This window comes from Netta rufina (genome assembly GCF_964035555.1).
Source record: "Netta rufina genome assembly, chromosome: Z".
Lineage (NCBI taxonomy): Eukaryota > Metazoa > Chordata > Aves > Anseriformes > Anatidae > Netta > Netta rufina.
This window is the reverse complement of record NC_140126.1, coordinates 49,067,020-49,094,391: the sequence shown is the minus strand read 5'-3', so window position 1 is coordinate 49,094,391 and position 27,372 is coordinate 49,067,020. Positions and strand designations below refer to the sequence as shown.

General features: G+C 41.3%; 1 protein-coding gene across 1 annotated transcript in view; it reads right to left on the bottom strand.

The window, feature by feature from the left end:
• NRG1 (neuregulin 1) overlaps window positions 1–27,372 on the bottom strand; it is a gene marked incomplete at both ends in the record, with an annotated part of 180,219 nt that overhangs the window by 117,644 nt on the left and 35,203 nt on the right. The window contains 3 exons of the mRNA XM_084305026.1: window positions 14,953–15,003; window positions 17,830–17,880; window positions 25,278–25,402. Coding sequence (XP_084161152.1) covers window positions 14,953–15,003; window positions 17,830–17,880; window positions 25,278–25,402 — 227 coding nt within the window. The remainder of the gene's footprint in view (window positions 1–14,952; window positions 15,004–17,829; window positions 17,881–25,277; window positions 25,403–27,372) is intronic.

Below are 27,372 nucleotides of genomic sequence, written 5' to 3'. Positions count from 1 at the left end.
TTCCTTTGGTCAGTGTGTCTTGCTCATATGCCCTTACTGTACTGTCTTTCTTAAGCATCCAAGAATGTGCACTTGTGAATATGGTCCCTGATACACTTCTGCAACTGCAGATGTATTAACTCCCTCAAGTAAAGGATTTAGAAAAAAGGAAGCAGAGTTGCATGTCTGTTAGAAGCTCTGGAAAACACCAAGGGAATGTTTGATGTCTGGCCATCAGCACTAAGTTGCGTTCACTCTGAGTGGGAGTGTGAAAACAGAGAGGGATGCAGATTTGTGGGACCTCTCTCCTTCATTTATTTAGCAAATACAAGTAACTGTGAGCCTCCTTTACAGCCTCCCACCTAGAGAAAACACAGGGTAGTATTTTCATTGGTGCTGAGAAAACGTGAGAGTATCTATTAAAAACTACAGTCATCTCAGTAACACATGGCTGCTGTCGGTAATTAATGCATGAGTTAAAAAGCTCCAGCAACAAACTCTGAGCCTCTGTCCTCTCTTGTACAGCTGCCTTTCTAGATGAGATCAAACACCTCATTTTATAAATCGATCGATCCCTTTCCCCTTCCCCAGATTCCTTTTCAAACATCTACATTTTCTCATAGTAACATTATGCACCATGTCTGAAATCGACACAATCATGGAAATTCCCAGAGGAATGTGGAGCACGGCTCATGTTGCTCTTGCTGCACAGGAAATGCAACCGTACTTACTCATCCTTCCTCTATAATGAAGAGTCAGATTCATTGTCTTGCTCTGCTGAGGAGGAAATTGCTGCATAATCTCCTTCCACAGCTAGACAATCCCCTCTTTCCAAAGCAGGCTAAGCATGCAAATTCTCTGGACGTATTTGATGAATTTCTAATCACGGTGGATGAAACAACAGGGCAAAGGTAAACATCAGTGACAGAAGCCTTGTGCTGGCTCTCTCCTGAAGACATATTTTCTCTGTATTTACACCCACATATTAATTGTGTCTACTCTGACACAAATAAACCATAACCAGATCAAACTGTGGCCAATCCTAACGTCTGTTAGACATCTTGAAAAGACACAGACCTCTTGCTCAGCATATAACATGGGCCACCGAGGCCCCCAAAGCCTTGCAGTTTATGATCTTACAACAATATAATAAGGGAGTGCCTTCTGCCTATCAGGATGTCCCCATCCACTGCTTGAGCTCTGGGAGGGACCTCTGCAGGCTGCCAGAAGCAGGCCAAATTACACTTCTCCAGCCTGCCAGGAAGTTTTATTGGCCTCTGTGGTCAGAGTCTACTGTATGGGAAAGAGACACTTAAAAGTATATATGTATTTCTTCATCTGGAAAAAGAAGTGAAAACAGAAAATCTTACCAGCCTCTAAGAAACACCTATTTGCTCGGGCCCTCTTCAGGTCAAGAGAAAAGATCTGATAGTTACACGGGAACGTGTATTCCCTCAATGCACTAACAAAAACAATTGCTTCTTATGCAAGGTCTAGTAAGCCTCTTACTTTAGCATATAAGTCAATCATTAATCACTAAAAGGCAAGGAAGACATTTGCTGGGTAATAAAGGAGTTCCACAGCTTTCCTTGAAGACTCTTTTTACGTTATCCTCTCCATTTTTCAGCCTTGCCCCCAGTTAGAGACAGAAATCAGTAAAGCACTGTTACATTCTGGTGCTCTGTGTTCCCACATCAATCACGTTCAACACTATTCAAGGTGTCAGAGACGGCATGCAACTCCAGCCTCAACATTTGATTGTGTGGCTTGCTGCTGTAGCTGTTTCTAGTCGATGCAGACAAGGAATGAGGAGAGGCAGCACACTGAGAGAAGATTATGCTGCAGTTATTGGCTTAGGGTTTAATCGTCCATTGTCCCTGTCTGCCCCGTCTCTGTAAGGTAGGACAGCCCCCTTCCAAAGTCACTGGACTCTGGGTGGCCTCACAACGAGGAACCTGATCCATGGCACTACGAAGTGGGGGCTGCTATGGGAGAGCAGGAGGGAGCTGGAGACAGTGACCAAACAAGATTATAGAAGAGACAAGACGCCCTGCAGATATAACAAGAGGGGAAATATGAGTCAAAAAGGCTGAGTTACCTTTCACGGTCACAGCTTAGAAGGAAACTCACTTAGCAGAGGCATCAGACCAGTCTCAGAGGCACCAACTGCTGCCTGCTGCCCGAGACAGGTCTCTGGGCTTGGCGGGTCAGGGAGATGAAGCACCAAAGTGCAAATGCCTCACACATGATCAGCTTCACGAGCTGGCAGATGGGACTCTCATATGAGAGCCACTAATATTTCAATCTCAACAAGAAGGAATTGGTGTTCTCTGTTTTCTCCCTTACTTCCCCCTGCTTTTGTCTTTGCAGATGGAAAAGGTTTAGTCTTCTTCATTCATCACTCTGACTGAACATAATACACTGTTTGCTTATATGTCTCAGGAAAAGCCAAAAACAAGGCTGACATGTCCTTGATCCCACCTCTGCCTTGTCATGTACAGAGTGATTGACTGCCCCTGTAAGAAAGGTGGTATGATGTGCAGAGACCATGCTGAAAATAAACCCAAATACCTGCTTTCTGCAGAGCTACTGAAGGCCAAGGCAGGAGCCATAACTAGGGCTGAGGAAGAAATAACCCTCAGAGATCAGAAAAATATGTAGAACTCCTGAAAGACTTTCTGGGCCCCTACTTGTGAGCATTTCTTATAAATGCTGTAATAGCCATTGTCACACTGATGACTTGCTGCAGTAACAAGGGGAGACACCAAAGATACAGCACCATTCAAGAAATGGACAGTGATAGCTGGTTGAGACAAAGACTCAGCAGAAATGCTGGTTCATACATACATGCTTCTGCTTGCTGAGATGAGCCTTTCTTGCACCCAGCCACCCCTGTAGCATGGGATTACAGCAGAAGCACTTGAGAGCAGTAAATCTGAACAAATTGACAACCTGTTCTCTGCTTGACTCCTGTTCTAGGAAGTTAGCTGATCCCTGTTTTTTTCTTAATTATTATTATTATTATTATTGTTATTATAAAGAATCCTTTTCTCTTTAAAGAAGTTTCAAAATTTTCAGTAATCCTGTGTCATTTTTTCAACAGTAGCTGATTGTTTCAACAACAGCTACTTCATTCACACCTTCTTTTAAAAATTTGGTAATAATATTTTTGGCTCACTCTTTTTTGATTATTATTTTTTCAATCCAGAGAAGATTCTCCATCCAGTGTTTTATCCATGCTGCTTTAGGGCTATTGTGAATGCCAGTCTGATATTTTACAAGATATTTATAGACGAAAAGAGCTATTCCTCAGGATAAAATCGATCCTGAGGATCCTGTTCCTAAGGAACAGATTTCTACCGCATTCAGAGGAAACCATTCTTCCCCTGCACCCCTGAGTGGTGATCTGCTAATACTGCCCATGTGTGCGAAAAATTTCATTTGCACATTTCAACTGAAAAGCTCCATTTGCTCAGCCTGCCTTATAACTCTGTTTTCTTGCTGGGGTGAATATTAGGTCTCTGAATCATGCATATTATCCAGTGAACATATAATTACAAATGTAATCCACATCCAATTATCTGGAGTTTTACTGCATATTTTCTATACATAACTCAAACAATAAGTACAACAACACATTAACTCTCCAGGTGTCCATTTGGCTGAAAGAATTAGTAAAGTGCTGACATTTAGCTGATGTCCTCTAAAGTGTAATTCACTTGCAGCACTGCTGCCAACAAGAGAGGTCACTTATACACTTGGTGTACGGTGCATAAGTCATAGGATAGACAGCACAGATCACAGAATCACAGTGTGGTTGAGGTTGGAAGGGATCTCTGGAGATCATCTGGTCCAAACCCCTGCCAAGCAGAGTCACCCGGGGCATGTTGCACAAGATAGTGTCCAGGTGGGTTTTGAGTGTCTTCAGAGAAGGAGGCTCCAAACATGCAACTATTTAGGGTAAACAGTCCCTAAGCCATACATAATTTCCTCTCTCCTGCCTCTGAGAGATGCAACTTTCACCTCGTGCACAGCCTTAATGTGCTGTCTGAACACAGGTAGACAGGATTTCAGACTCGTGTCATCTCCCATGAAGTCTGGGATTGATCCATCTAACCATGTTATCAGGGATCACAGCTACATTTGCTTAAGTACTAGTCTACCAAAGAAATTACAGAATCCATATTCATAGCATTCCTCCCCTGGACCTTTCTTAGCTTCTTCTTTCCTCCAAAGTGACAAATATCTAAAGGAATTACAAGCATCTATTCTGTATATGTGACTTGCCTATGATCAGAGACAGCAATCGATTCAAAGCTCATCACACCAGAAAAACGAAATACTAGTTCTGCCTCAAGACAGACAGACGTACATTTAAATGAGCTGCATTGCTGCTGTAGGCGCTTGCTCATACTTCCTGCAAAATTAGTGTTTAAGATTCCTCTGACACCTCACAGACTCTGAGACAACTGTTATCCTACTGTCTGTCAAGCAGTAGTTGCCATTGTGGCAACTAATGGGTTTTGCATAGATCATTAAAACATTCAGGAATTCTGCATAGCCTGCAGCTTGTTTTAATCCAAAGATTTCCCACCGGAAAGTGGAAGGAAAGAGCAGTTCTAGGGAAATAATAAAAGTCATACTAATGGTATACAGAATATAGTACAAGGTTAGATTCCAGCCCTGTTTCCCGATATCTCCTGTGGAGTCTGTGGAATTACTCTGTGTTCATAGTGCTTTAAATAAAATTAAATTAAATATTAAGGAATTCAAACAAACAAAACAAAAAAAAAATCAATGCTAGTTTTGGACTTTCTTGGAATGGAAAAGCAGGGGGGATGGCATTTAATCAAGCTAATGTACCAGACATTTAAACCTACTCTTCTCTCAGAACAATAACTAAACTGTTCAACTAATGCCCCAGGGCACTGGACGCCAGCACTTAAAAGGATACGACAGAATTTCAGCTACAACTGAAAGAACATCCCCAGTTTCTATACATTAAAACACAAATATTTCAAATGGACAAAAGCCTCACATGTGGTTAGCTCACTTCTAATTTGAGAAGACTAGAAAAATCTTCCTGCAACTGACAGTCTGTGACACAATTGCAAGCAGAAGATTTACTGAGTAGGTTTCTATGTGGTAGGTAGCTGTGGCCTCTGCCACAGCCAGAATAACCAGCTAGATATCTGCCTGCAAAAGAGACAGTAGTGAAAAAAAATCCCTTGGGTATAGCTTATCTTTTCCTTTGAAAAATCAGCCATTGCTGTAATACTCCCCATCAAACCTGCTGACATTTTGGAAGGCTCTAGGGAGAATCTCTAAATACCTGTCAAACACTTGATTGCATTATTATGAATCGTGTTTCAGATCATCGTGAACATTACCAGAAAAATATCAGTAATAGAGTTCAGTTTTTCACTTTCCAAATCTCAGAAAAATAATGACTTCATTACCTTCTGAAGTGTTATTACCACCCCATGTATAAATGCTAGACTTTAAGATAAGCTCAACAGCGTGCAGTCTTTGTGAAAGCTTTAGGCTGCAGAGATCTGTCTAGTCAAATCCTTCCTGACTCGACATCAATGCTGAACATTCGTAGCTCTGAAGCAAGGAGCTTTTCTATGCTGAATAAACAAAACAGAAACAAATGAACAAACAAAAAGCCAGATGGTCAGGGCTGGAAAAACAGTTGTGTCCTCTGCTGGCTCGGGGCTGGAGGGTACTGAGCGTGGCCCCATCTTTCTGTTCAAGATCAGTAAAAAGGATTCAGTGCATGGACCACGTCGGTCAACTCAGGAGGCCTGTGGTATGATGCCAGCTGTTCTTTGCCCCACAAGAACACCATGGTGGGGAAGGAAACAGGGCAGCCTGAAGGAGACAGGGCTGTGCCCTTCATTAAAAATAATTTATACCAGTGTTTTTTCAGGTCCCAGAGTCTAAATCGTGGGAAGGCTGTGTCTTAGCCCATCCAAGTGGCAGTTTTATAGCACGAATATGACTGTTTGCTGAATTCCCTCTGATATGGTATAAAGTCACCCAGGAGTGTTTGGGGGTTGCAACATCTGTTGGGATAATGCAGGAGGACTGTTTATTAGAATGAAGAGAGTTGAGCTGGTGGTGTGGCACCCATACTGCTGCCTGGGAAGGGTCTTGATGCACTCATTTCTTCGTAATGTGCCCAGGTGGCTTGGAAAGCGGCAGCTGGTTAGAGGCAGAATGATGCAAGGAAGCATGTCAATGATGGAGTGAGCAAAAACTGCTCCAGCACGCCAGTGCACTTAGCACCCTCAGCCTCCCTTCACTTAGCACCCTAGGCTTTGCCTTTATGATCATGCATCATAAATTAGAAATGCCCCATGCTATTTTGTCTTGCAACAGGGTTGATGCAGTTTGGAAATGGGAGGGCCATGGAAAATTTCTTCTCTTGTAACAAGCAAATCCCTACAGTAGGATATACTTGGACTTACTTTGCTAATAGATCTCAGACAGCTAGATGCTGTGACTAATATAATTACTAATAACACCTGTGAGCTCTGTATATTCATAATAAAGTTGAAATGACTACCATGAACAGTGGGCAGTCAGGGTAGGAAATCTAAAGAAATTCAAGCACCTTCATATATATATATATATATATATATGTATATACATATAGATATACACACACATATATATATCTTCACCAAAAGAACATATTGACATGCACGAGACATAATTAATAAAGGACAATTCCTCCAGGGCACAGCTTTTTGAAAAAACAAACAAACAACAAAAAACAAAAACACAAAAGAAAACAACACAAAAGGTTGTTTGTTGCTCCTTGCCATGCATTTCCACACAACTGCAAGTGTAACTCCAAATTACTGACTAGCTGACTAGCTAAATAGCTAACTACTTTTAAACATTTAGAAGGATGTACACCTAGTGGGAAGTTGGCTGTAAAAAGCTGTTCTCTAATTGCTGTAGTGAGCATAGTGATTCATTCTCATCACTGTACAGGGGGAGAATCTCAAGAACAGCAGAAACCATTAGGAACCTGCGGGAACATTTTGATAATGAAAGTCACAGGAGATACAACTTTCCCACTTTGCATCCAATTAGGAGAGGTTACCAAAAGGCAATTTAGAAGAGATGTGGACATGAAAGATGGGATGGTAATTTCTTCCCAAGGGTTTAGTTTGGCTCCCACTGCACTGTCAGAATACGTTGGAATAGAAACATGAAGGAAATTCACTGCTTTTTATTTACCTGGTAGGAATATACTGCAAGTTGACTCTCTGCTGTAACATACCAGTGTGTGGAGAAGTTAATGAGGGGATACAGTGATAGCTCTTCAAAGCCATACAGCTACGAAAAGATCACATTTATGTATACAGTGCTGTGCCTATGGCTTATGAAATATAACTTCTGACATGCAGTTTGCATTTCTTTAAGATGTAAAAAGTAACTTATCAAGGAATTAATTTTAAGCAAGCAGAACTTACTCAAAGCTACAAACCTCATGAGTTATTTTGAAGATAACAGAGTATTTTTTGTTGATCCTTTATGTACTGCTGTGTAATCCTCTGATTTCATCATCTAGAAACAAATCCAACTGAATGCTGAGGCACTTCCAGTTATTAAACTGGATGGGATTCCATGGGTTCCTGCTGTGGAATCAACAGAGCCTAGGAGACAAGGCAAATAACTCTGAGGGGTATCTTTCCTTCCCTTACTGCTCTCTAAGAAAGTTTGTTCCTTCTCCTTAGACAATGGTGTCTGCCTTTGGTGGTTTACAAAAACTGACTGAACAGGAAGCTCAGCATGGAAGCAAAGCATCAGACCTGTCTCTTGACTTCCTTGTGTTTCATCCATTTCTGCCTCATCACAGATTCTTCCACTGCCAGACCACTAGCTTGAAACAACATTTCATGGACCAGGGCCTTGCAATGCCATAGAGTGTCTCTGTTTACAGCCGATGCAGCCTAAGATGTCCCCAGGAAGAATGTGGAATAGAAAGCCCAAAACACATCATCCAAGAAAATCAGGTATACTGACCAGGTATTCTCTGCCAAAGGAAGCCCAGCAAAACCTCCAGGCTTGCTGGACAATTCAGCTTTGAAAACCCACATCCCTTCAGAACTACCCTTTTCCTTGTGACTTTCCCACCAACAGTGACACAGAGGACCCTGTATTGCCAGTATCACCGGGGGTGCCTGGGGGCGAAGTCTCTCAAGGGTTTGGCAGGTATTGTTGGAAACTAGGTGGAAGATAAAGAGATTAACAGAATTTGTAGACTTCAGGGGTAAATTGGTAATTGCCTGTTGTATTAATCTTAATCTGTATTCATGCAGAACACATACATCTTTGAGCACCTGTTTTTGTCACAGTGACAGCACCACAGAATTCTTCCCATGGAAGACACAGCCACCAAAAGACCAAGGTCATACCACCAACAGGTCCCTGTGCTCAAGCTTGCATCTTCCATGTCAGCATAGGTTAGGCTAGCAAAACAGAAATACGTTGATTTGGGTCTCTGTTGGGTACATAATACATGTAACTTCAGCATATGGTGGGGAGAAGAAACCAAAAAAGGCATAAACTGTTAAAAGTTTTGATGTGATTAGAGCCTCTGGAAAGCCCTCAGTGACACCAGGTCTTATCAGCAGACCCCTGAAGCCAAATTCTGTTATCCAAATTTACAGGGTCTCAGAAAGTGAGGTTCCGACATACTTGGGGATTCTGAAAAATGTTAGGAATAGAGCCCACATTCTCCTTTCCCTGAGATTCAGCTGAAGGAGCATTTATGATCTGTCTTTTGGCCAGCTACACTGTGGTGAAGGTGTCTCCCACTCTACAAGTGAAGAGACATTCAGTTTTTAGCTTATCTTTAGTAGTTTTTGAAGTACTTTTATGAGAGTTTTCTTGGGAAAACAAGGTGCAAGGCCTTCCAGGGTCACAGTTACCCTACGGAGTAGATACCACCACTGTAATCAAAATCAATGGATCTCTGTCCATAGAGGCAATCCTACCCCAGGCTGTCACTGATGTTTAAAAATAATATCTTTTTGACATCCTGAACCACAAAGAATTAGACTTTTTTTTTTTTTTTCTCCCACAGAGATACATTTTCCAGGAGGTTTACATTTGGATTTGAGTTGCAATCTTAGAAACACAGTTTTGAGAAAACATTTAACCCTTCTGACCCCTTCTGCTGAACGATGGGAAGAGTTTCTGTGAGAACCTTGGAGAGGGGAAGATCCATAATATGTTAAAGGCAAAGGGAGGTGGGTCTGTGAAATTTGTTCAGGAAAAAATCAAGCAAAAGAAAAGGTTCCAGTCTCTTTTACAACATGTATGCTAGTAGAGTAGCCTGTCACATGGTTGGTGGTGCTTTTTGTGGTGTAATCCATGACATCAGGAAAACAGTCTGAAATAAGCAGATCTAAAACTTTGCCTTCATCATTATACACGTATACTTTTAAAACCTATATATGTGTGTATCCTTATACATAAGACACTATTGCTTCATCATTAAGAAATACTGAGAGAAGTGCTAGCCTTATAGATTTATATCTATAAATGCAAATATACAGATTACTAAAGCCAATGTCTTAAAAACCCTTCCACTCTGTAACTCTATTAAAGCTTTATAAACTGTTCCACTGATTCCTTTGTGACTGTTATGTCAGCTTCTTCTAATGTTAATATTGCTCATTGCCTTTTACCTCTGTGACCTTTGACAGAAAACAAAACAAAACAAAATAAAGCAAAACAAACCACCAACCACCAAACTACCCCAAATCCCCACACCTCAGCACAGAAGAAAACTGACTTTCTAGTAGCGGTGTTATTTCATAAGTTTGACGTGTGCAGTCTACCCTGTGGAGCTGCCTAACCCAGCTCAGGTCCCCAGTGCCAACTGAAGACCAAGGCTAGGAAACCAAGAGCGTAACTACAGAGAACCCTGCAAGATTAAGCATTTTGGAAGCAGGCATTTAATGTCACAGCAGCCTTAGACCAAAGCCACATAAAGGCTGAAAGCCATGTTTCTGGGAAATATTACCTATTCACATGAGTTTGCCCTATCTGCAAAATTTAAACACAGGAAATAGGATTTGTCATGCCAGATCAAATCATAAGGGTGCTGAAATCACCACTGTGCTGACAATTGTGATTAGTGTCCACTGTGGAGAAAGAAACCGGAAAATAATGCCCTACCATATTTTAACAGGGATCTTTGTTCTATAAGCATCATTCCACTAACCAGGAGACTTAAATTAATTTTACTTTACACAAGAATTAGAGAACTAGTCATCTGACCTTTCCTTAATCACCCACTGTATCCTTACAACAGTGCAGAGTATTTTCTCTGCACCTGATTATTCAGGAAAATAAAAACATTGAAATAATAAAGTAAAATGCATGATGTGGTATAGTGCTTTCCTGTGACCCACTGTCCCACCAACTCATCAGGTATATGGTTTTCCTGGAGAAGCAGCCTCTGAGCCCATAAAATGGGTGAATTACATGCCAATAGTTGAGGATGTCAGACTAATGTCTTGTAAGAGCAAGGAGTCAGTCGGGAGTCTGACTTTGACCTGAATAATTGCCTCCACCATCTGAATTCCTTGAGCTTTTCTGATTAGTTACAGTATTTTCCTCTTCCCATCCTCTTCCCAAGTGACTCTGCCCTGTTACTGGACTCTCCTAAAACAGTTTTGCTGTTTCACTTGAATGAAGCCAAACAAACCAGAAGAAACTAATTTAGTACAGAAACTTTGCATATACTATGCATATACTATGTATATCTTGTAAGGTACCACAAAGTCATATTATATCTTAAAAGGACTGCAGTTCACACAGACCTCAGAAAGTAGGAAAGTCCTCAGAGAAAAATTTCACTATCCACTCTGTGTTTTCTTGATCTAGAGGTTTGGATAAAAATCCTGAAGACAAAAGAAACAGCCACATAAAGCCTGTATCATCAGGATCCAAAGCTTTTTGTCTTCTAGAGGTGACAATTAATGTTTCTATGGTTCCTGGACAACATGCATGCTCTCTGAAAGCAAATGATGTCAGGTACTAGATAAAATAGTATGGGGAAGACTAGGCCCAATTTAGCAGATGAAGGAAAGCAGAAACTAGCAGAAATTCAACTTGGCTCTTAAGATTTTAGGACACAGATGATTTACTGGCCAGGCTTCTTGCCTTGCAGATGCAAAATATTCCTGTTAAAAACACTCTATAAACTGATGATCCTAACACCATGTCAGAGAAGGTTTTACTGTTCATCACAGAACATTTTTACAAATCAGCTCAATATTTTACATGATAAAATGTGACAGGTAAAAGGGCTATATGCTGTGTGCTGTATCTGCTGTCTATTTAATATGCAGGTTGGAATTTGCTATTGTGCTACGAGAACATGAAATGCTAAGAAGGTATCTTGCTATGCCAGGCCTGGAGCTTGCAAATTATTAATTCCAGAGAGAAGAGATGAGCAGTCCAAACTGACTACTATTTTTTTTTTTTTTCTCTGCATAGTGTTAAAAGGCCTGTGTGAAAGTCTGATGGAAAATAAGTTTACATTAACCTATGGGACAGATGACCAACATTTCGTCATCTAAAGAAAATTTCTCTGCACTCTTCTGAAAAAGTGGGACTAGCCTACCACCCATTTTCCATCAACACTCATGTCCCCCAGGAGGGTACCATACTATAAGGCACAAAACAGAGAAGATGCTCCATGCAGATCCATCTTTATGGCTGTTGGCTCACCATTTGGCACACGTGGACAATCTGAATTGAGAATGCCAGAATAAGAAATCAGTTCTGGAGCAGGCACTACACAAGATGCCCTGTCTCTTCCCGAGAATGTGTCTCCACAGATATTATGGGAAGCGGCCCTTATTGAGGCAGCACAAACAAGGGCATGTAGGTAATGCTGCAAGATGCAACTAAGCAAATGCTTCTCTCCCTGATGGTTAGTCAGAAATACCTTCCCATATACTCATTTTAACCCTCAAAGCATGGGTTTCAAAACTGTTGTTGATCTTAGAAACTGTACACTAAGCTATTGAGTTATGATGGTCTATACACCCGCACCGTGCTGTAGATCATTCCCATACCAACAGGGGATGTGACCAGCATAGACACCCTGCAGCCAGCCACTCCTCTTCACCCCCCACTCCCTCAGTATATTCCTGTAGCATACCTCCATCAGCAGAATATCTCCATCAGGAGGCTGTGTGCTGTGCTGATGATTTTAAGCCTGGAAGCCTCATTGCTTTTGCATTTCTTTCCAGGTACGTTCAAGTTTACAAACAAGAATGCAGCTTTTGGGACCACTTTTCTAAATAAAAGGACTGCCATATGTATGCTATTTTTGCCTGTTAGTAAAAGGCCAAAATTCCTTTAACAACAAGACCCAGAAGAGAAAAAAGACCTCCACTTTTTCCTTCTCTAGTCTTGAATACAGTTGAATGAGCCTATAAAACCAAGGCACTGGGGTGAAGTATCAGATTTACTTTTTCCAGAGCAAAATAAAGTTACAGGGTTATAGGAGACTTGATTCAGCACTTTGCAGCCATGAAAGGGGATAAAAACGTCTTCCATCCTCAAATTGTTCTGATATGCTTAAGAATGACCTCTGCAGTCCTTGGTAGTAAGAGCACACAGGGCTCTAATCATTGTTGGTTTGTTCACTTCATTCAACAAGAAAAACAAACAAACAAACAAACAAACAAAAACACAGAGAACTCCATAGTTAAGGAAAATGAAAGTTCTGACTTAGATTTTAATATTACACAGTACAAAATAAACAGTATGATCCTAGGGGTGGGATGGCAGGAAGTTGGAAGCATTTCTACCTGTTAGGGGCATTGTTAGCAATCGCAAGTCTCACGAAGTCTTACATTATGAAACAGTAAACAAAAGCACAAATTTTCTCCACCACCCTTGGATTATTTACTCAAAAACTAATCAGCCTATTGTATCTTCCTCTTCTCCCTTACTACAGCATGGAGACTCACACTTTCAAAACATTTGGAGTACATGTGCACATAAAAGGAGTAAAGGGAAGTCAGTTGTGGAGTGTCCTGCAGAGATGGGATGTTTTGAAAATTTTGCTCTGAATATCTGTCACTGGAATTCCCAAAAAAGGAAAGCCTGACACATGTCTGTTCACTCGTGAAAGCTTGGGGGAGAGAACCTACTTAATCAATCTGTTGTTCTCAGGTCCTTCCCAGCGTCTGGCCAACAGTGACAGTGCTGGCATGTTCTCTGAAACATCTGCTATTGTCTGAGAAGTGGAAGGAAACAGTTTATTTTATCTCCTGTAGCTGTTACAAGATTGACAGTGACAAGTGTGAAATGGACATGTCCCACTGAAATTCAGAAAAGAAAAGCCCTAAGCAACTTTAGAATGAGTACGTGGACTCAATTCCCTCATTGCTCTGTAGTATGAGTAGACGTCCACATCTGTTAGCAATAAACATCAGCTCCCTCCTGCTTTGTAGTACTTTTGCTACACCAGATAGACAGCAATGTCCAATGCTGCTCTCTCTCCCCCATTACTTATTTTAGTGACTTGGATACTATTACTCCCGATTTACATAAATTCAACTGAGAACAGAACAGAAAGAAATAACTGTTTGAAATTGATCCAGGATTTACTTCTGCCTTCCCTGCTGCTATACTTTGGAGGAAAAAGGCGACCAAAAGCATGTACAGTTCTCACCTTGCTGTCAGAAAGCTTTTTGATCTTTTAAAATAACGTATCAGATTTCTAAAATTCCTTCAAGACACACTTACAACACTTACCAGACTAATAGCTGAGAAGACAATCTACCAAAATAAACCTTCTGTGTCTCATATAAAATATGAAAAATGTTCAGAATGCTGTGTCAGGGGACTTGGCCTTGACCATTCCTCTTTTGCAGCTACTGTAGCTATGAGATGAAAGTTAAGGGCATTTATGTATAGCTTACTACAGAGCACACACAATATCTTATAGGAACACTGGAGCTGTCAGTTTGAATGACAACAACACTGGTCTATTTTACCTGACATCACATTGTATGGCAGCTAGCAATACATAATGGCATAGAAGAAGGTAACATCCTACCTCCTGCAACACCACTGACTTTTATTGTATGAAGTGTCCTCCTAGACTGCACAAAGCCATGCTGAGCAGGTGGGGGGTCTGGATCTAGATAAAAGATGGAAGGTTCTGCCTGATGGCTTTCAAGGGTGAAAGTGCATAGCACAATGACTGGAAAGCACGCTTTCCTGGGAAACATCACTACAGAGGAAAAAAAGAGTCACCTTCATCACACATGAGTTGGAAACTCCCAGTGTGCCACCAACATGAGAAGAGAAACAACCTTCCATCTCTTTCCCAAGAGTCCTCTGTCCCAGCAGAGGTAAGATGCACAACGAGGTGCCCTTGCCTTCCTCATTCTGTTCCCAAGGGTAGCCTAGTACAAGGGGAGGACCCTGAAGAGCTCTAACATGCACCAGCTGGCACAGGGTTGAAGGGCAATCCACTCCAGATGGGAATGGGTGGCTTCAATGATGTTCCAGCTACCCTAGGACCAGGGTAGGTGTAGGTGGAGGCAGAGGGGATGACTTTTGAAGTCACACATCACCTGGGGAAGGCAGGGAAGGGAACTCTAGATAGGAAACACTTGAGCAGTTTCCTCCCTTTTTGCCCTGCCCAAATATGCACTTAGACCTTTCCAAAGGAAGGTGGTTAGATCCTCAATCTGCAAAGGACATGACTTTGAGAGTTATACTCACATGTATGCATATAATAAGAAATAACAACCCTTTGAAGACATATCTTTAGGTCCAGGAATCCCACTCAGTCTCTCCCAATCCCTTACTGTAGCTTTAGATGGAAGCACATTGTTTGCTGAGCTATGGAGTATAAAATGTGTTGGAGGAGCTTGCCAGCAATAATTTAAACAACTTGTATATACTTACAGGAGGAAGTATTTGTTCCTTCTGTTGAAGCTCGTATCCTAAGCATGGGTTCTGCAACACACAGAAGGTAACAACAAAGTTGTAAGAATAAAACCACAGCTACGCTGTTATACTGGAGGAGCTCAAACATCTTCCCCAAGAAGAGCTTTCTTTTTCTTATTTCTTTTTCTCTCTATCTCTCTTTTTTTTTTTTTTTTTCCTTTTTCATTTTTGCAGTAATCAGAAACCCGCCAAAGCAGAGGAAAAAAATTAGATAGGTCCAGAAAGCAAAGAACTTCAAAGTCGGTACAACATGTCCTAGGCACACTGTGAATAATCAATTACAGCAGAAAATGCTCCATAGTCCTGGGAGAAGTTTTCAGCTGTTTGTGACAGCATTGGAGGAAAATGGAAAGCAGCGTGTCTTGAAGCTCCACAAGCTGACTCAGGAAAGAGTAGTTGCGTATCTTCTTTTCTCATTACTCTTAATGGGTAGCCAGGACTCCAAGGCTACCACAGCTATGGCTAATGACCTCTGTGGCTTGACAGAGAGCAGGGTCCATGTGTGTTGCCAGATCTGGAGGCATATGTAACTGGAAAGGCAAGCAGAACATGTTCCAGACCAAAACTGGACATAGCACCAGCACCAAAGTGGTTGCAAAGAAAGGAAAAAGAAGAAGCATTCTCAAGATGGCAAATAATCTTGTAGGACAGCTGAAGGAAACAGACCTCAACAGAAATCACACAAAGGCAGCACTCAGAAAAGTGAATGGGAAAAGCATGACAGCCTCTGTCTGTCGGTCTGTCAACTGGGGCTGAACCTCCTGATCAGTAAGAAACTGAACCACACAGCAAGCCAGGGCCAGGCGTTTGGGTGGCTACATGGGCTTTCACTGACTTGAGTCCAGCAGAACATAGCATTGTGCACGAATAAAGAGCTGAGAAGTGTGCTTGAGGAGTACTGTCAGGTGGAAGGAGGAGTCCGCAAGAGAGCCATTAGCTTCAGGCAGCAATTTGATGTGCCACTGCATAGAGGAATGAAGTCAAGGCAGTTAACAACTGGCCTGAGGATCACGAGGAGTAGGTCAGGCATTCTGCATGCTCTTTAGCAAAATATTCAGCAACATGTCACATGAAGCAGAAAAGATGAATTATTCAAGAGACGTAGCTCCTGGAAATTTATACACTAGCATCTTACAAACAGCCTATCTTCAATTACAGAGGCAACACACATCATATATTAAGATTTGCAAGGCCTAGAAAAAGTCAGTGATGCCCTAAACCCCAGACACTCTTGGTCAGCAGGAGAATACTGCAGTGGCAGGGAAAGCTGAATTGGTCTGGGCCCAGGGGGAAGAATGGCACCTGGGTGGGTTTGGCACTGAGCAGATCTCTGATCCAGTCACATGGCAAAGACTATTTCAGAGCTCCATGGAGATACATATTAGAACATTCCAACAAGCAGCCATTGAACTTACTGCTTTCTGCTCTCCTTCAGGCCAACAGCATGATGCGCTGCTTGGCACTGTGTTGGCAAGTGCAGCAATTTATCAGGAATGAAGCCAGCCTTTTGAACGTGCCCGCCTCCTTCTCTCCAGTGACACAATAGCAATATAAGAAGAGAACAGTAATGTAACAGCAGGCACTGGAAGGGATACAGGCAGGGAAACAGACCACTCAAGAAGAAGAAAATTATTTCATGGGAAAGAAGGGAGCAAAGTGCAGGGTCTATATTCTTGCTGCAGAAGTGAGAAGACAAGGGGAGCCCACTGGAGTCAGTGACCAGCATGTCACCTTCTTTGAACAAAAATGGTTCCAATGGTTACTGGACACTTGCTATTAGCTATGTGGTCTCATACATATCCAGTGAAGCACGGGAGACAGGCCCTACTGAGAACATGAAAGAATATGGGCACATCCAATGGCTCTTCTGTCAGGCAGCGGTGCCAAGATTTCAGAAGTGGGTCGCCACACACGCAGATGCATCAAAGGAAAGGCTGCAGGCATGCTAAATGCAAAATCTGGCAATCACACTGTTTTCCTTGATCTAGCCCACAAACACTGTCAACTCTCACTAAAACCTGTCTCTGCCAGACATAGCTTTCTCAAAAAGCTAGCAGGACCCTGGCCTCCTTGCCAAGCAGGATATGTGCATCTTGTAAATCCTTGAGATGCTCGGCTTACACATGCCTATCCACATTTCTCTCAGCCAAGCTCAGCAATAGAAACAACTGCTGGTACTGTGACCATGTATAAAGTAACTTCTCAGTGGGGTCATTTCCAGGAGTAACTCTGGAGGTATGAAATATATAACTGCAGGCTGGATGCTGAAAGTAAAATTCCTCCATCCGAAAAGGAAACTGTCTGGAGAAGGCTCCTATTATGATAAAGGCAGCTTCAAAAGTGGTTAAACTATCGACAATGAGCTACCTGTCTACCTTCACAGACCCCAAAAAGCTATTGGGAAATCTATCTAGAGCCCTGAGGAACAGAGCAGTCTAGGCAACAGACTTTCTGGAGGAAATACCAACATGTCTGTATGCTCTTCAAGTTTATAAGCAGCTGCTAGGATTTACAAGAACAGGAGCAACAAGTGCTTTTCAAAACACAGGTCCTAACAGCTCAAATACTTTTTATACTGTCTGCTGCAGGCTGACAAACTCAGGCCAAATCAGCATCCTCAGTACAGCTCCAGGATACCAAAGAGTATGCTTAGCCCTTCTTCATTCATTTCTTAGTCCCTGAAACAGCTCCAGCATTCAGGGTCATATGCAGGTGCTGAGGCTCTGGATGCAGGCAATTTTGATGTGTGCTAAGAAGAAGCAGTTTCAGAGCTGCAGAAGCAGTTTCAGGAAGAAAGAAAGAAAAGGAGAGAAAGACTCTGTTAATTGAACTTACGTGAAGAAGTTTTTGTCCCTTCTGTTGAGACTGGTATCTTGCTGGTGCTCTCTGGAAAACATAAGAGGCAACAAGAAGTTATAATGTGGAGTCAGGTTGTCCTCTGACTTAGCATTCAATGCCAAGAATGGAGGAGGTAAAGAGGAAAAAGGTGCTCAAAGAAGCAAGCTTAGACTCTGCTTCAGTGGCAGAGGCTGCAATCAGACACCAACTTGCAAAAGTTTCCTTTTGGGAAAAAGTGAAAAACGATGGCATCTACTGGTATGGCTGAAGAAAAAGTCTGTTACTTCTCAAAAAAGCCAGTTGTTCAATCTCTCGTTCTCCTCTGGGAATAACAGATCAGTGGCAACCAGAGAAATCACACAGATGGCTCTGCTTCTGGAAGGTGTCAGTGTGAGTATTCACTCCTTATGCTTCTAGAGAGTTAAATTTTGCAACGATGTGTTCCTGCTCATATCACTTGAATTGCTGCTAAGTACATGAAATAATGTCACTTGCCACTTCAGGGAAATCTTCGAAGTCACACATGCAAACCCAGCCTCCCATGGGATGACTACTGGGGCTCTGTGATGGAAATCAGTTGCTTTGCTGAAGAGAGGAGGAAAGCTGCTCTTCCATCCTGGTCCTACTGAGACGTGTTATTGCTATTGACACACTGCCACGGACTTCTTGCACTGAAGTGACCTTGTGCTAACAACACCATCCATCTGTCTGTGCACTGCTGACCTTGCAAGCCACATGCATCTCAGTTTTCTCAACATTCTCACAACAGTTTCCCACCTCAGAGCTGTGCAGCTCAATCCTGTTGCACAAGCATGAGATCTATGGCTGGAACTTGAACACCTTGAATTCTTAAGGCACACCCTGAATCCTCTAGTAGGCTGAACAAAACAAGGTGAGAAAAAGCCTCAGAAGAGGCTTAGGAAAAGGCAATTTAGGAATGTTCTTGTGTCTGGATTAGGTGTTCCTCCGCTCATATCCTTCAGACTTCACACAGACTTGAATAGAGACAAAACATGGTCCAACTGTCTTCCTCTCAGGATCCGTGTTGTTAAACTTGTGATGAGCCTGTGCGTTGATTTATATCTTGTTAGCTCTTCTACTTTTGTACTTTTTTCCCCTTTTGGTCCAGGTTTCTTTGGCAAATATCTTGTTTGTCTGGGCAATACAGTCCTTTTTCACCTCACTAATGTGAGAGAACATGTTATGCAGCATTTGTCTGATACCCAATGGTGTGTGGCATGGAAATTGGTATCATAAGTAAAATTTTTAAGGTCAAAACCTTTGCACTTGGTCTTGGAACATTGTGGCCCACAGCCAGGCAACTTTCAGGACCATTTGCTGGCTATGAAAGCATTTTACTGTTGTACACTGAGGGTGTCTGAGCAATTAACCTTTCTTAGTCATAATAGAAGACAGAACAGGTCTGACAGCTGAGCAGCTCAGCATCTGGCACGACTGGAGCAACTTTTTCTTTCTCAGTTAAAGAAACCATGTTCCATTTAGTGCCCATGCTGAGCTTTTTGGAGCATTTCTTATTGTCACCTTCCCAGGATCAGCTGTGTCATTACAAACACAGGTGGGAAATTTCCCTTTCAGTGGAAAATATAGTTGGAGCCTCCCACACCAGAGATGTGTCAAGAAGCACATTTAGAAAACCTGTCAAAGTTATGTATTACCAATCCCTGTTAGTAATATTCATGTTAGCAACATTACCAGTGGATGTTAACATTTGAAAGACACAAAATTTGTGTGTATTGCTTATTGAGGAAAGTATACCACAATTGTAAAAGAGGCATTTTACTCCATCTGAGAAGGTCTGCACAGATCCACACAACAAACCAGTGGATAACAAGATGAAGCTGCTTGTGGGGACCTTCAATACTTGCCAGAGGTAGAAAAGCCAGAAATATTTTTCATAGTACTTGCTGTTTCTGTGGTCTGCTGAGATATGGAGACCACAGCTTGTGTCCCCATGAGGAGCAGCAATCTCAAATGCTCCATCCAATTCTGTCTGCTGGAGCTTCTAGGAAGCATTTAGTTTTGGTAAGGTAACTGTTCTTGAAAGATGATTGTACTGGGGATTTCTTAAGGAAATATGTTTAAGGATGAACACAAAATCCTTGCTTGGGGATACTTTTGGCAACAGGTCCCTGCAGTCTCTTATTCCCATTTTCTTTACACACTGACCAGCTCCATCTCCTGCAGTCTCTTCTGGCAAGATGGAGAAGAGTCCTCCAAATATGTAAAGGATTCACAGCACTCTTGCTGAGCTTGGACTCTTGATCCATCCTCCCAGTCAGGGAGCTTTACCTGGGCTGCTGAGAGGGAACGTCTTCATGCTTGGGCAACAAGATCTGCTGAGGGAGGCAAGAAGTTTTCCTGATCAGGAAAGAACCATTATTTATTTATTTATTTTATGGGTATTACTAAACATCTAATAGGCACAGAGCTGCTGTTGCAAAGAGCCCTTTCTTTATGCCCCCACAGCACTGATCCTCCAAGAAAGTACTGACCAAAATCAGATGAGAAAAGCACTGACTTTCTGAAACAATGGATTCAAATTTGTCAAATTGCAAGGAACTTTCAAATCTATTCTTAGGGAAATTCCTATGCCAAACTGAGCAATGGCAACTTTTTTTTTTTTTTTTTAATTTTATTTATTTATTTATTTTCCCCCACTGTGGGGTCCAATTCTTTGACACTGATCCAGGAATGATGATTTACACCCACTGAGAATCTGACCCGTTATGTCAGTCTACTGTATTAAAAAAAAAAAAAAAATCTATGCTCCCAGATCACCTGTATCTATGTTAAAGAAGAAAACCACTCCTGCTTTCATCAAATCTCAGACAGATTAATGCATGAGAAGGAAGGAACTTTTCTTGCATTTGAGGTATTTTGTAGTTAGCCACATGCTCAATAGGTACTAGATGCAACATATTTTTAATTGCATATTTCTCTGCCATCTTCTTGAAGATCAGCCACTGGCTACCTTTAGAAGAGGAAGGGCATGGTCACAAAATAAACTTTAATGAATGGTGAATGTCTATTGGCTACTGTGCAACTCTGAGTAGTACCATTATAGCACCATAGAGTTCCACTCTACTAGTACAACTGCAAATCCTAAGGATGCAAAATCAGAAGCGTATGCAAGCTACTGCCTTTGTAGTTAACGAATTTACCATGGCTTACCTCTACCCACAGCTGAGTTACCTGCACCTATCACACGAACACTTCTTGTTCCCTTCAATTCAGGCAAAGTGGTCCTAGCCACTCCTATGGATGACTCAAATAGTGTCAATTCATTTTGCCTAAGATGTGCACAATGAGAGCTCACACAGTGCCCTGCCATGACCCAACAACTGCAAATACTGAAGACTGCCAGCTTCTGAAGCACCTCTGCTGGAATCCACCCTTCTGCATGCTGAGCCACAGTAGGGCCAGCAAATCTCCTTAGTGAGACAAAAGATTTAGGTCAATAGGTTTTAAAGGGGAAGACTGACACCAGATTCAGTTGTAGCTGAGGCGTGCTCAACACTTAGAAAACAAGGTCACTTAACTTGTTGTTTAAATAAGACATTTTGCGAGCAAGTTTTCAAACATAAAATTGAAAGCTTTGGCTGTGGTAGCAAGTGTACTCTCAGTACCTGTTATTGAGCTAAGGCCTTATGTTCATGATAAGGGCCATGAAAAAATTCACTGCAAGAATCCTTTGCCACGCTAACGTGACAAAATGCAAAAAGCAGCTATTACCACACAACCAAAACCTATGTGCTATTTACACAATGCCAGAAGAACTTCATGGCTCTAAACCAACCTCCGTTATAATCCTTCTTAGGGGAGTATACATGAATAAGAGTGAAGGAAAGTAAGAATGAAGCTCATATCCTGTGGGCAAGTTATACTTGTTAGAAATTTAAAAGAGAACAGAATAACTCCCACTGCTTGCTCTTAAAAATGACAAAACAAACTAACAAACCACGAAAAAACCTCCAGCGTTTATTTACGTATTTTTATATTTGCTGCATTTTTAATCCATAGATGTGGCTCTATAGATGAGGCTTTATATATTTTTCAGTAAAAAGGATAAAAATTTAAAAAAAAAAGTCTATGGAGGATAACAGTGCATATGCTGCATGTGTTTTTTTTGTGTGTGTGTTCATACGTAGTGAAAACTTTTGTAAGAGAAAATAATGCGGTTTTAAGTAATAGCAATGATAATCATAACTGTAGCAGTAAAAAAGACAGGAGTTATTGCGCCGACTATTATTGTTTCAGTAAGAAAGTTATCCTTCCTAGCATAGGATTAAGGAAAAATAAAGTGCTTTGCTCATTAAAAAACAAACAAACAAACAAACAAACAAACAGTGTTTTCATTAAGAAATACTCCTTTTTTATGCTTTGGATCAAGGAGTAAATATTTTTCATTTTCAGATGTAGGACCTTAGTGTAAAAGCTGTGTGTCTTGTTCTTTGTGTGATTTTTCTTAATATCCATTGCTAGCTGATAGCAGAGATAAGGTATCACGTTAGATAGACCTTTAGTTCGGTCTTTGAGTTCTCTTTTGTGGCATACACCAGCAAAGAAAATTTCTACCAAAATAGTTAAACTTTGACAGAATCCTGGGGAATTAAACACAGAATTTTTATACTGAAAAACAGTAATATTTTAGTGGAAAGAAAAATAACCTGATGTCCAGAAATATAATTGCCTTATCTATCCTTGGTCTTAAAGTACACAGCATAAAGGGAAAGGAGGATCAAGGTTGTAGATAGCAGGACACACATAATAAACATGACCAGGTGAGCATACAGGTGCCCATGGTGGATACTAAGTGGCTAATTGAAGTTAGGGTACATGTAGCTGAGCAGCTTAGTATGACCACAGGAAAGTCAAGTCTTTACCCCTCTGTCACTCTATCTGTTGGAGATGGGAAGATGAAATCTCCCTGCCTACTCTGCAGAGGTTCACCCTTCTCAGAAGTCCACACACTACCACGCACTAGTTTTCTACAGCAGCTCCTGGGCTGCCCTGGACCAGTCCTACTCCAAATGTCAATTGTCAGAAAATAACAAATAAGTGCTAAATATGCTTCCCTCCTTCCCTCCCCCCACCCCCCCCCCCACACACACACTATGAATAGGGCAGGACCACACAGATATATATGGGACCTGAGTAATGACTACCCTTCAGGGCTCATTACCAAGTTTGGATCCCAAATCTGTCATTAAGCTAGCAAGGGGAAGAGGTCAGGGAATGCAGGGGAAGAAGGGGTGAGGAGGTCACCCATGCAGGGGGTCTGTCCCTGTTTGTAAAGCAGATGTTGCCCTCTGAGGCCTTAGGGATCCATTGCTCTTAAGTCACCAGATGTTGCCCATGCTGTTCCTCAAGACCAGGTGGAAAATTCCATACTTGGGAAAAAAAAAAAAAAAAAAACAACAACACAAAAAAAACAAAACAGGAACTATTGTACTAGTAATTTATAAGCAACAGCAAGGGGGGGGGGGGGGGGTGAGGGGGCTCAAATGTATGTGTGGCAACCAAATATGCATGATTGATTTATTCATCCAATGAATGCTGCCATGCCTGATTCTAGATTATCGAGTATCACTGCGATGTTGCAGTTCAGATCTTTACAAAAAAGACCCAGCTGTCAGGTTTAGATTGAATTTTTAGATTTTTACCTGTTATCAAGGGGGTTTGCATGCACAGCTATGTTTTAAACAACGTTAGACAAATTTTAACGTATTGGTTATGAATTCATTTTGAAGGGTTTGTCTGAAAATGTCCTCATTCCAAACCAAGCTCCCATCTCCCTGCAGTAAGAGTGTTTTTCTGTCATTCAGCACAACCCAAAGGGAAGTTGAAAAATTAATGTCACAGAGCATAGGAATAGAGTCCCAAGTGTGTTCCCCAGCCAGGTCACTATTCTTGTATGAGGAAGTAATGGAGGATGCCCACACTTTTTATTTTATTTTATTTTTTTTTTTTTCAGGCTCAGTGTCTACAGCTGAGTTTTGGAAACTCCAGTTTCTTGGAAATAGTACAGGAGTTTTCCATGTAAGCAGCTAGTGAGCAATCAAAATTTGTGTTCATGGAAACCAAGAGCATTTACAAAGCTATACAGAAACACCTACCCATTTTTGCTCCTAATAACATTCCGGTAAATAACACTTGATCTTTTATATGAGTCTCCTGACATCTGATCAAGACTGTAATACCAGACAGCTCATGTGAAATCTTAGCACTTGGGATTCTTCAGTTGATAAATTAGAATAGCAAATACATGATGTGAATACAGTAAAGCAACCACTGTGTGACCACAGAACAGCAGATAGCCAAAGAGAAATCCCACTGGCAAAGGTTCACATTTGTTTTCCTATTCATTGAAATGCCTATATCCTGATTCAGGGCACAATGCAGAACAGAAAAAAACATCAGTGGTAAATTCCCATTGCAACAACATCTTCAAACCCATCTCATGTATACACAGAACATATGCTTTGTTTGCTAATGACAGCATGTTTGTTTGATACTTCACAACTGGCTAGATACAGGAATTTGAATTATCAGAACTGAATTAGAAATGTCATGCTTAAGAAACAAGATTCCAGCTGAACCACAGCCTTCAAAACACTCTCAAGAAGAAACAGTACTGCTAAAACATTACTGTACAAGAAAACACTCACTAAATTCTGTCAGAAGCGTTTGGAACTTCCCATAAGTGGAATGAAAAGGATCTCTGCAAAAATAACAACATAAAATAATTTAAAATCATTTGGGCAAGTCTGAATGCTACCTGACTCATAGGAATCTCTGTTCCTCTCAAAATGACTTTAAAAAATAGTACCTGAATCAAAGTACATGAAATACATTCATGGCTTTGAATAATACACTTTTGAATATATTCATGCCTTTGTCTTTGCTATGGTAAAAATGAAGAAAAAATAAAACTGTCAACCTCTGTGAAAGGAAAACTGTTGCCAACTAGAACTATGCAAATATTACTTAAAGACAAAGAGTGGAGTTCTAGATTAGAAGTCAGATTGAGAATCATTTTATAGTAAGTGAAAGCCCCCTATAGTGCCTCTGCTACTCACGCATACAATAATTAAAATAATATTCCCTTTTATTTCACTGTCTTCTTATTTTGACTATTTAGACTGTGTCTTAGACTTGGTGATGGAAAGTGTCTCACAGAAGTGTTCTCTCCTCAGATTCATAGGAGACATCCCATTTGACCTGGTAAGGAAAGCCAAGCACCTCAGCTACACAGTAGCTAAGTCTGGCCTGATTCATTTTCTTAGCATACCTAACAGATTTCAGTGTTTCCACTTTCACCAGCAAATCTTTCCCCTCCTTCAGTCCCTTTTGCCCTGACGGCAAAAGACCTGTAATACATGGTCTTTCTGAATGCAATAGTAAAATAAAGAGCCAAGCCTTACCATTGGTGTCTGTGATGATAACACTGGCTTTAGTACTGTCATTCCCTAGTTTGCTGCTCACTCTGCATGCGTATTCCCCAGCATCAGCCAACGTGGCTCTATAAATGTGAAGCTCAGAGTATTTCCTGCAAAATAAAAAAAAAAAAATAGAGCATGTAAACATCCTGTATTAGAGTAACAGTCACTGCATGAACCAACACATTCTTTTTACCTCTCAGCAGAGTCTTGTCTTCCATTCTTATACTCTGACAGATTAACACTATTCAGGTTTGAAAGAAGGAAGGAAAGTAAAAAAAAAACTCTGTCCTCAAAGATGCTGGAAAACAGGCATAGTAATTAACTCAATTAAAGATATTCATTTATGCTTTTTTTTTGCTTGCAAGGAAGCTTTGTTCTTAAAGGAAATCTCTGAAAAACAGCCTTCCTCCCTCAGCTGAACTGTTGGTTATTCAGATGCCATGGAGATGGGTGTAATACTAAAATAGATTATCCTTTCCTACAGGTTCATATTGCCAGTAGCAGAGTTCTGGGTAAGTACCGTAGTTTCCAACATCTGACTAAATAATCATGAGATTAGGACACACCACTCTCTTTAACAACCTCTGAAACCCCAATAGTAAATCACTTTCCAGCACTAACAAAAAATTATGGGCAGGAGCACAATTTGCATGAAGCTACATTTTGTTCCTGGCTCAGAGATGTAATTTAATCAGTCTCCAAGGTTTTGAGATTAGATTTTAAAATGCAGAACTCCTGCCTGCCCATTAATTGGGTAGAAACATGTTCTGGTGTCATTCAAGGGGTCCCCAACTCATGTGATACCAATAATCCCATTACCTAGACTGCAGGGAATGACTGGCTTGGGGAAAACATACAAATTACTGCTGTTCCTAGTTTCTGTTTAAAATAAGTGCTTTGGGGAAGTTTTTGCCTGCTGCAAAGCCCCCTCATTTACCCACAGAATAGTCGCTTAGGAGAGTGCTTGAACATGGGTTTCCCTGTATTGGCTTACTCTAAAGTTAAGGACTGTTCCCCCAGAGCCAGAGGTTCTTCACTCTAAAAACTCTTAGTCACCAGCAGCAACTGCTGAGGTAAGCAACATCTGTGGAGTTGCCTTGCCTCAGCACAGCCATGTTTTCCTAACTCTTCATTCAGACATCATAACATGTTATCCCTTCTGGTTATCATTGAGCTGGGCTGAGTTCACACCAGAGACAAGTCTCTTGTAGCAGGAGGGCTTCTGGAGCAACCAAAACACTCAGTGCTGCTTCCAACACATATTTGAGAGCCATCCCTCTCCACCACAATCAACTATCCCAACTATTGTCAAACAACTGGTTATAGACAACTCAGCCTTCTCTGCCTTTATGTGAAGGTCCTAACACTCAGCTCTACTAGAAACCTCCATCACAAACATTTCCCTTCATGCCATCAAGGAAGGCTGCTTTCTTGAGGCCACTGGCCTTCGAAGAAGAGACAGCAGCCAAACTTAGGTTATCAACTGCTAAGGTGCGCCTAAAAGGTAAATAACTGAATAGCTGACTATTTGGAGCTCCTTCTCAGGTAATGTTTTAAGGCTACTTCCTGATGCTGAATTAATTAACTGGGCTGTGTTCCAGGCTGCATTTCAGGTAATATGCAAGAACAGACTCCAGCTAGTGGTAACCAGGAATACAGGAGAATGAAGTGGTTGAGACATTGACAAATGCTACTGACTCTTTGGCTGAGAATTTTGCGTCTCACAGTTATGTTTATACCACAGTAAAAATGACCTGCTCTTCATGCTTCCTGCCACCTATTCATGTACCTGGCAGTGGTCTGTGCCACCTAACAGCTTGCATGGACATATGATATTTCCTATATCCCACATGTTTCTTTCAGCCAATCTTGCAGACATTTGTGTGTAGGGGGAGCTAGCTGTAGCTTCAGGAGACCTCAAAAGAAAACATAAGAAGGCTCAGTTCTTTTGGGAACTCACTTTGATAAGCAAGCAGAGCTGCAGCTATATCACTTTTATTTGGGCACTTACTCTGTGTCTGCTGCAGTCTCTTTCCCCTTTATGATATCAAGAAATATTGATGCAAACAACCTTCAT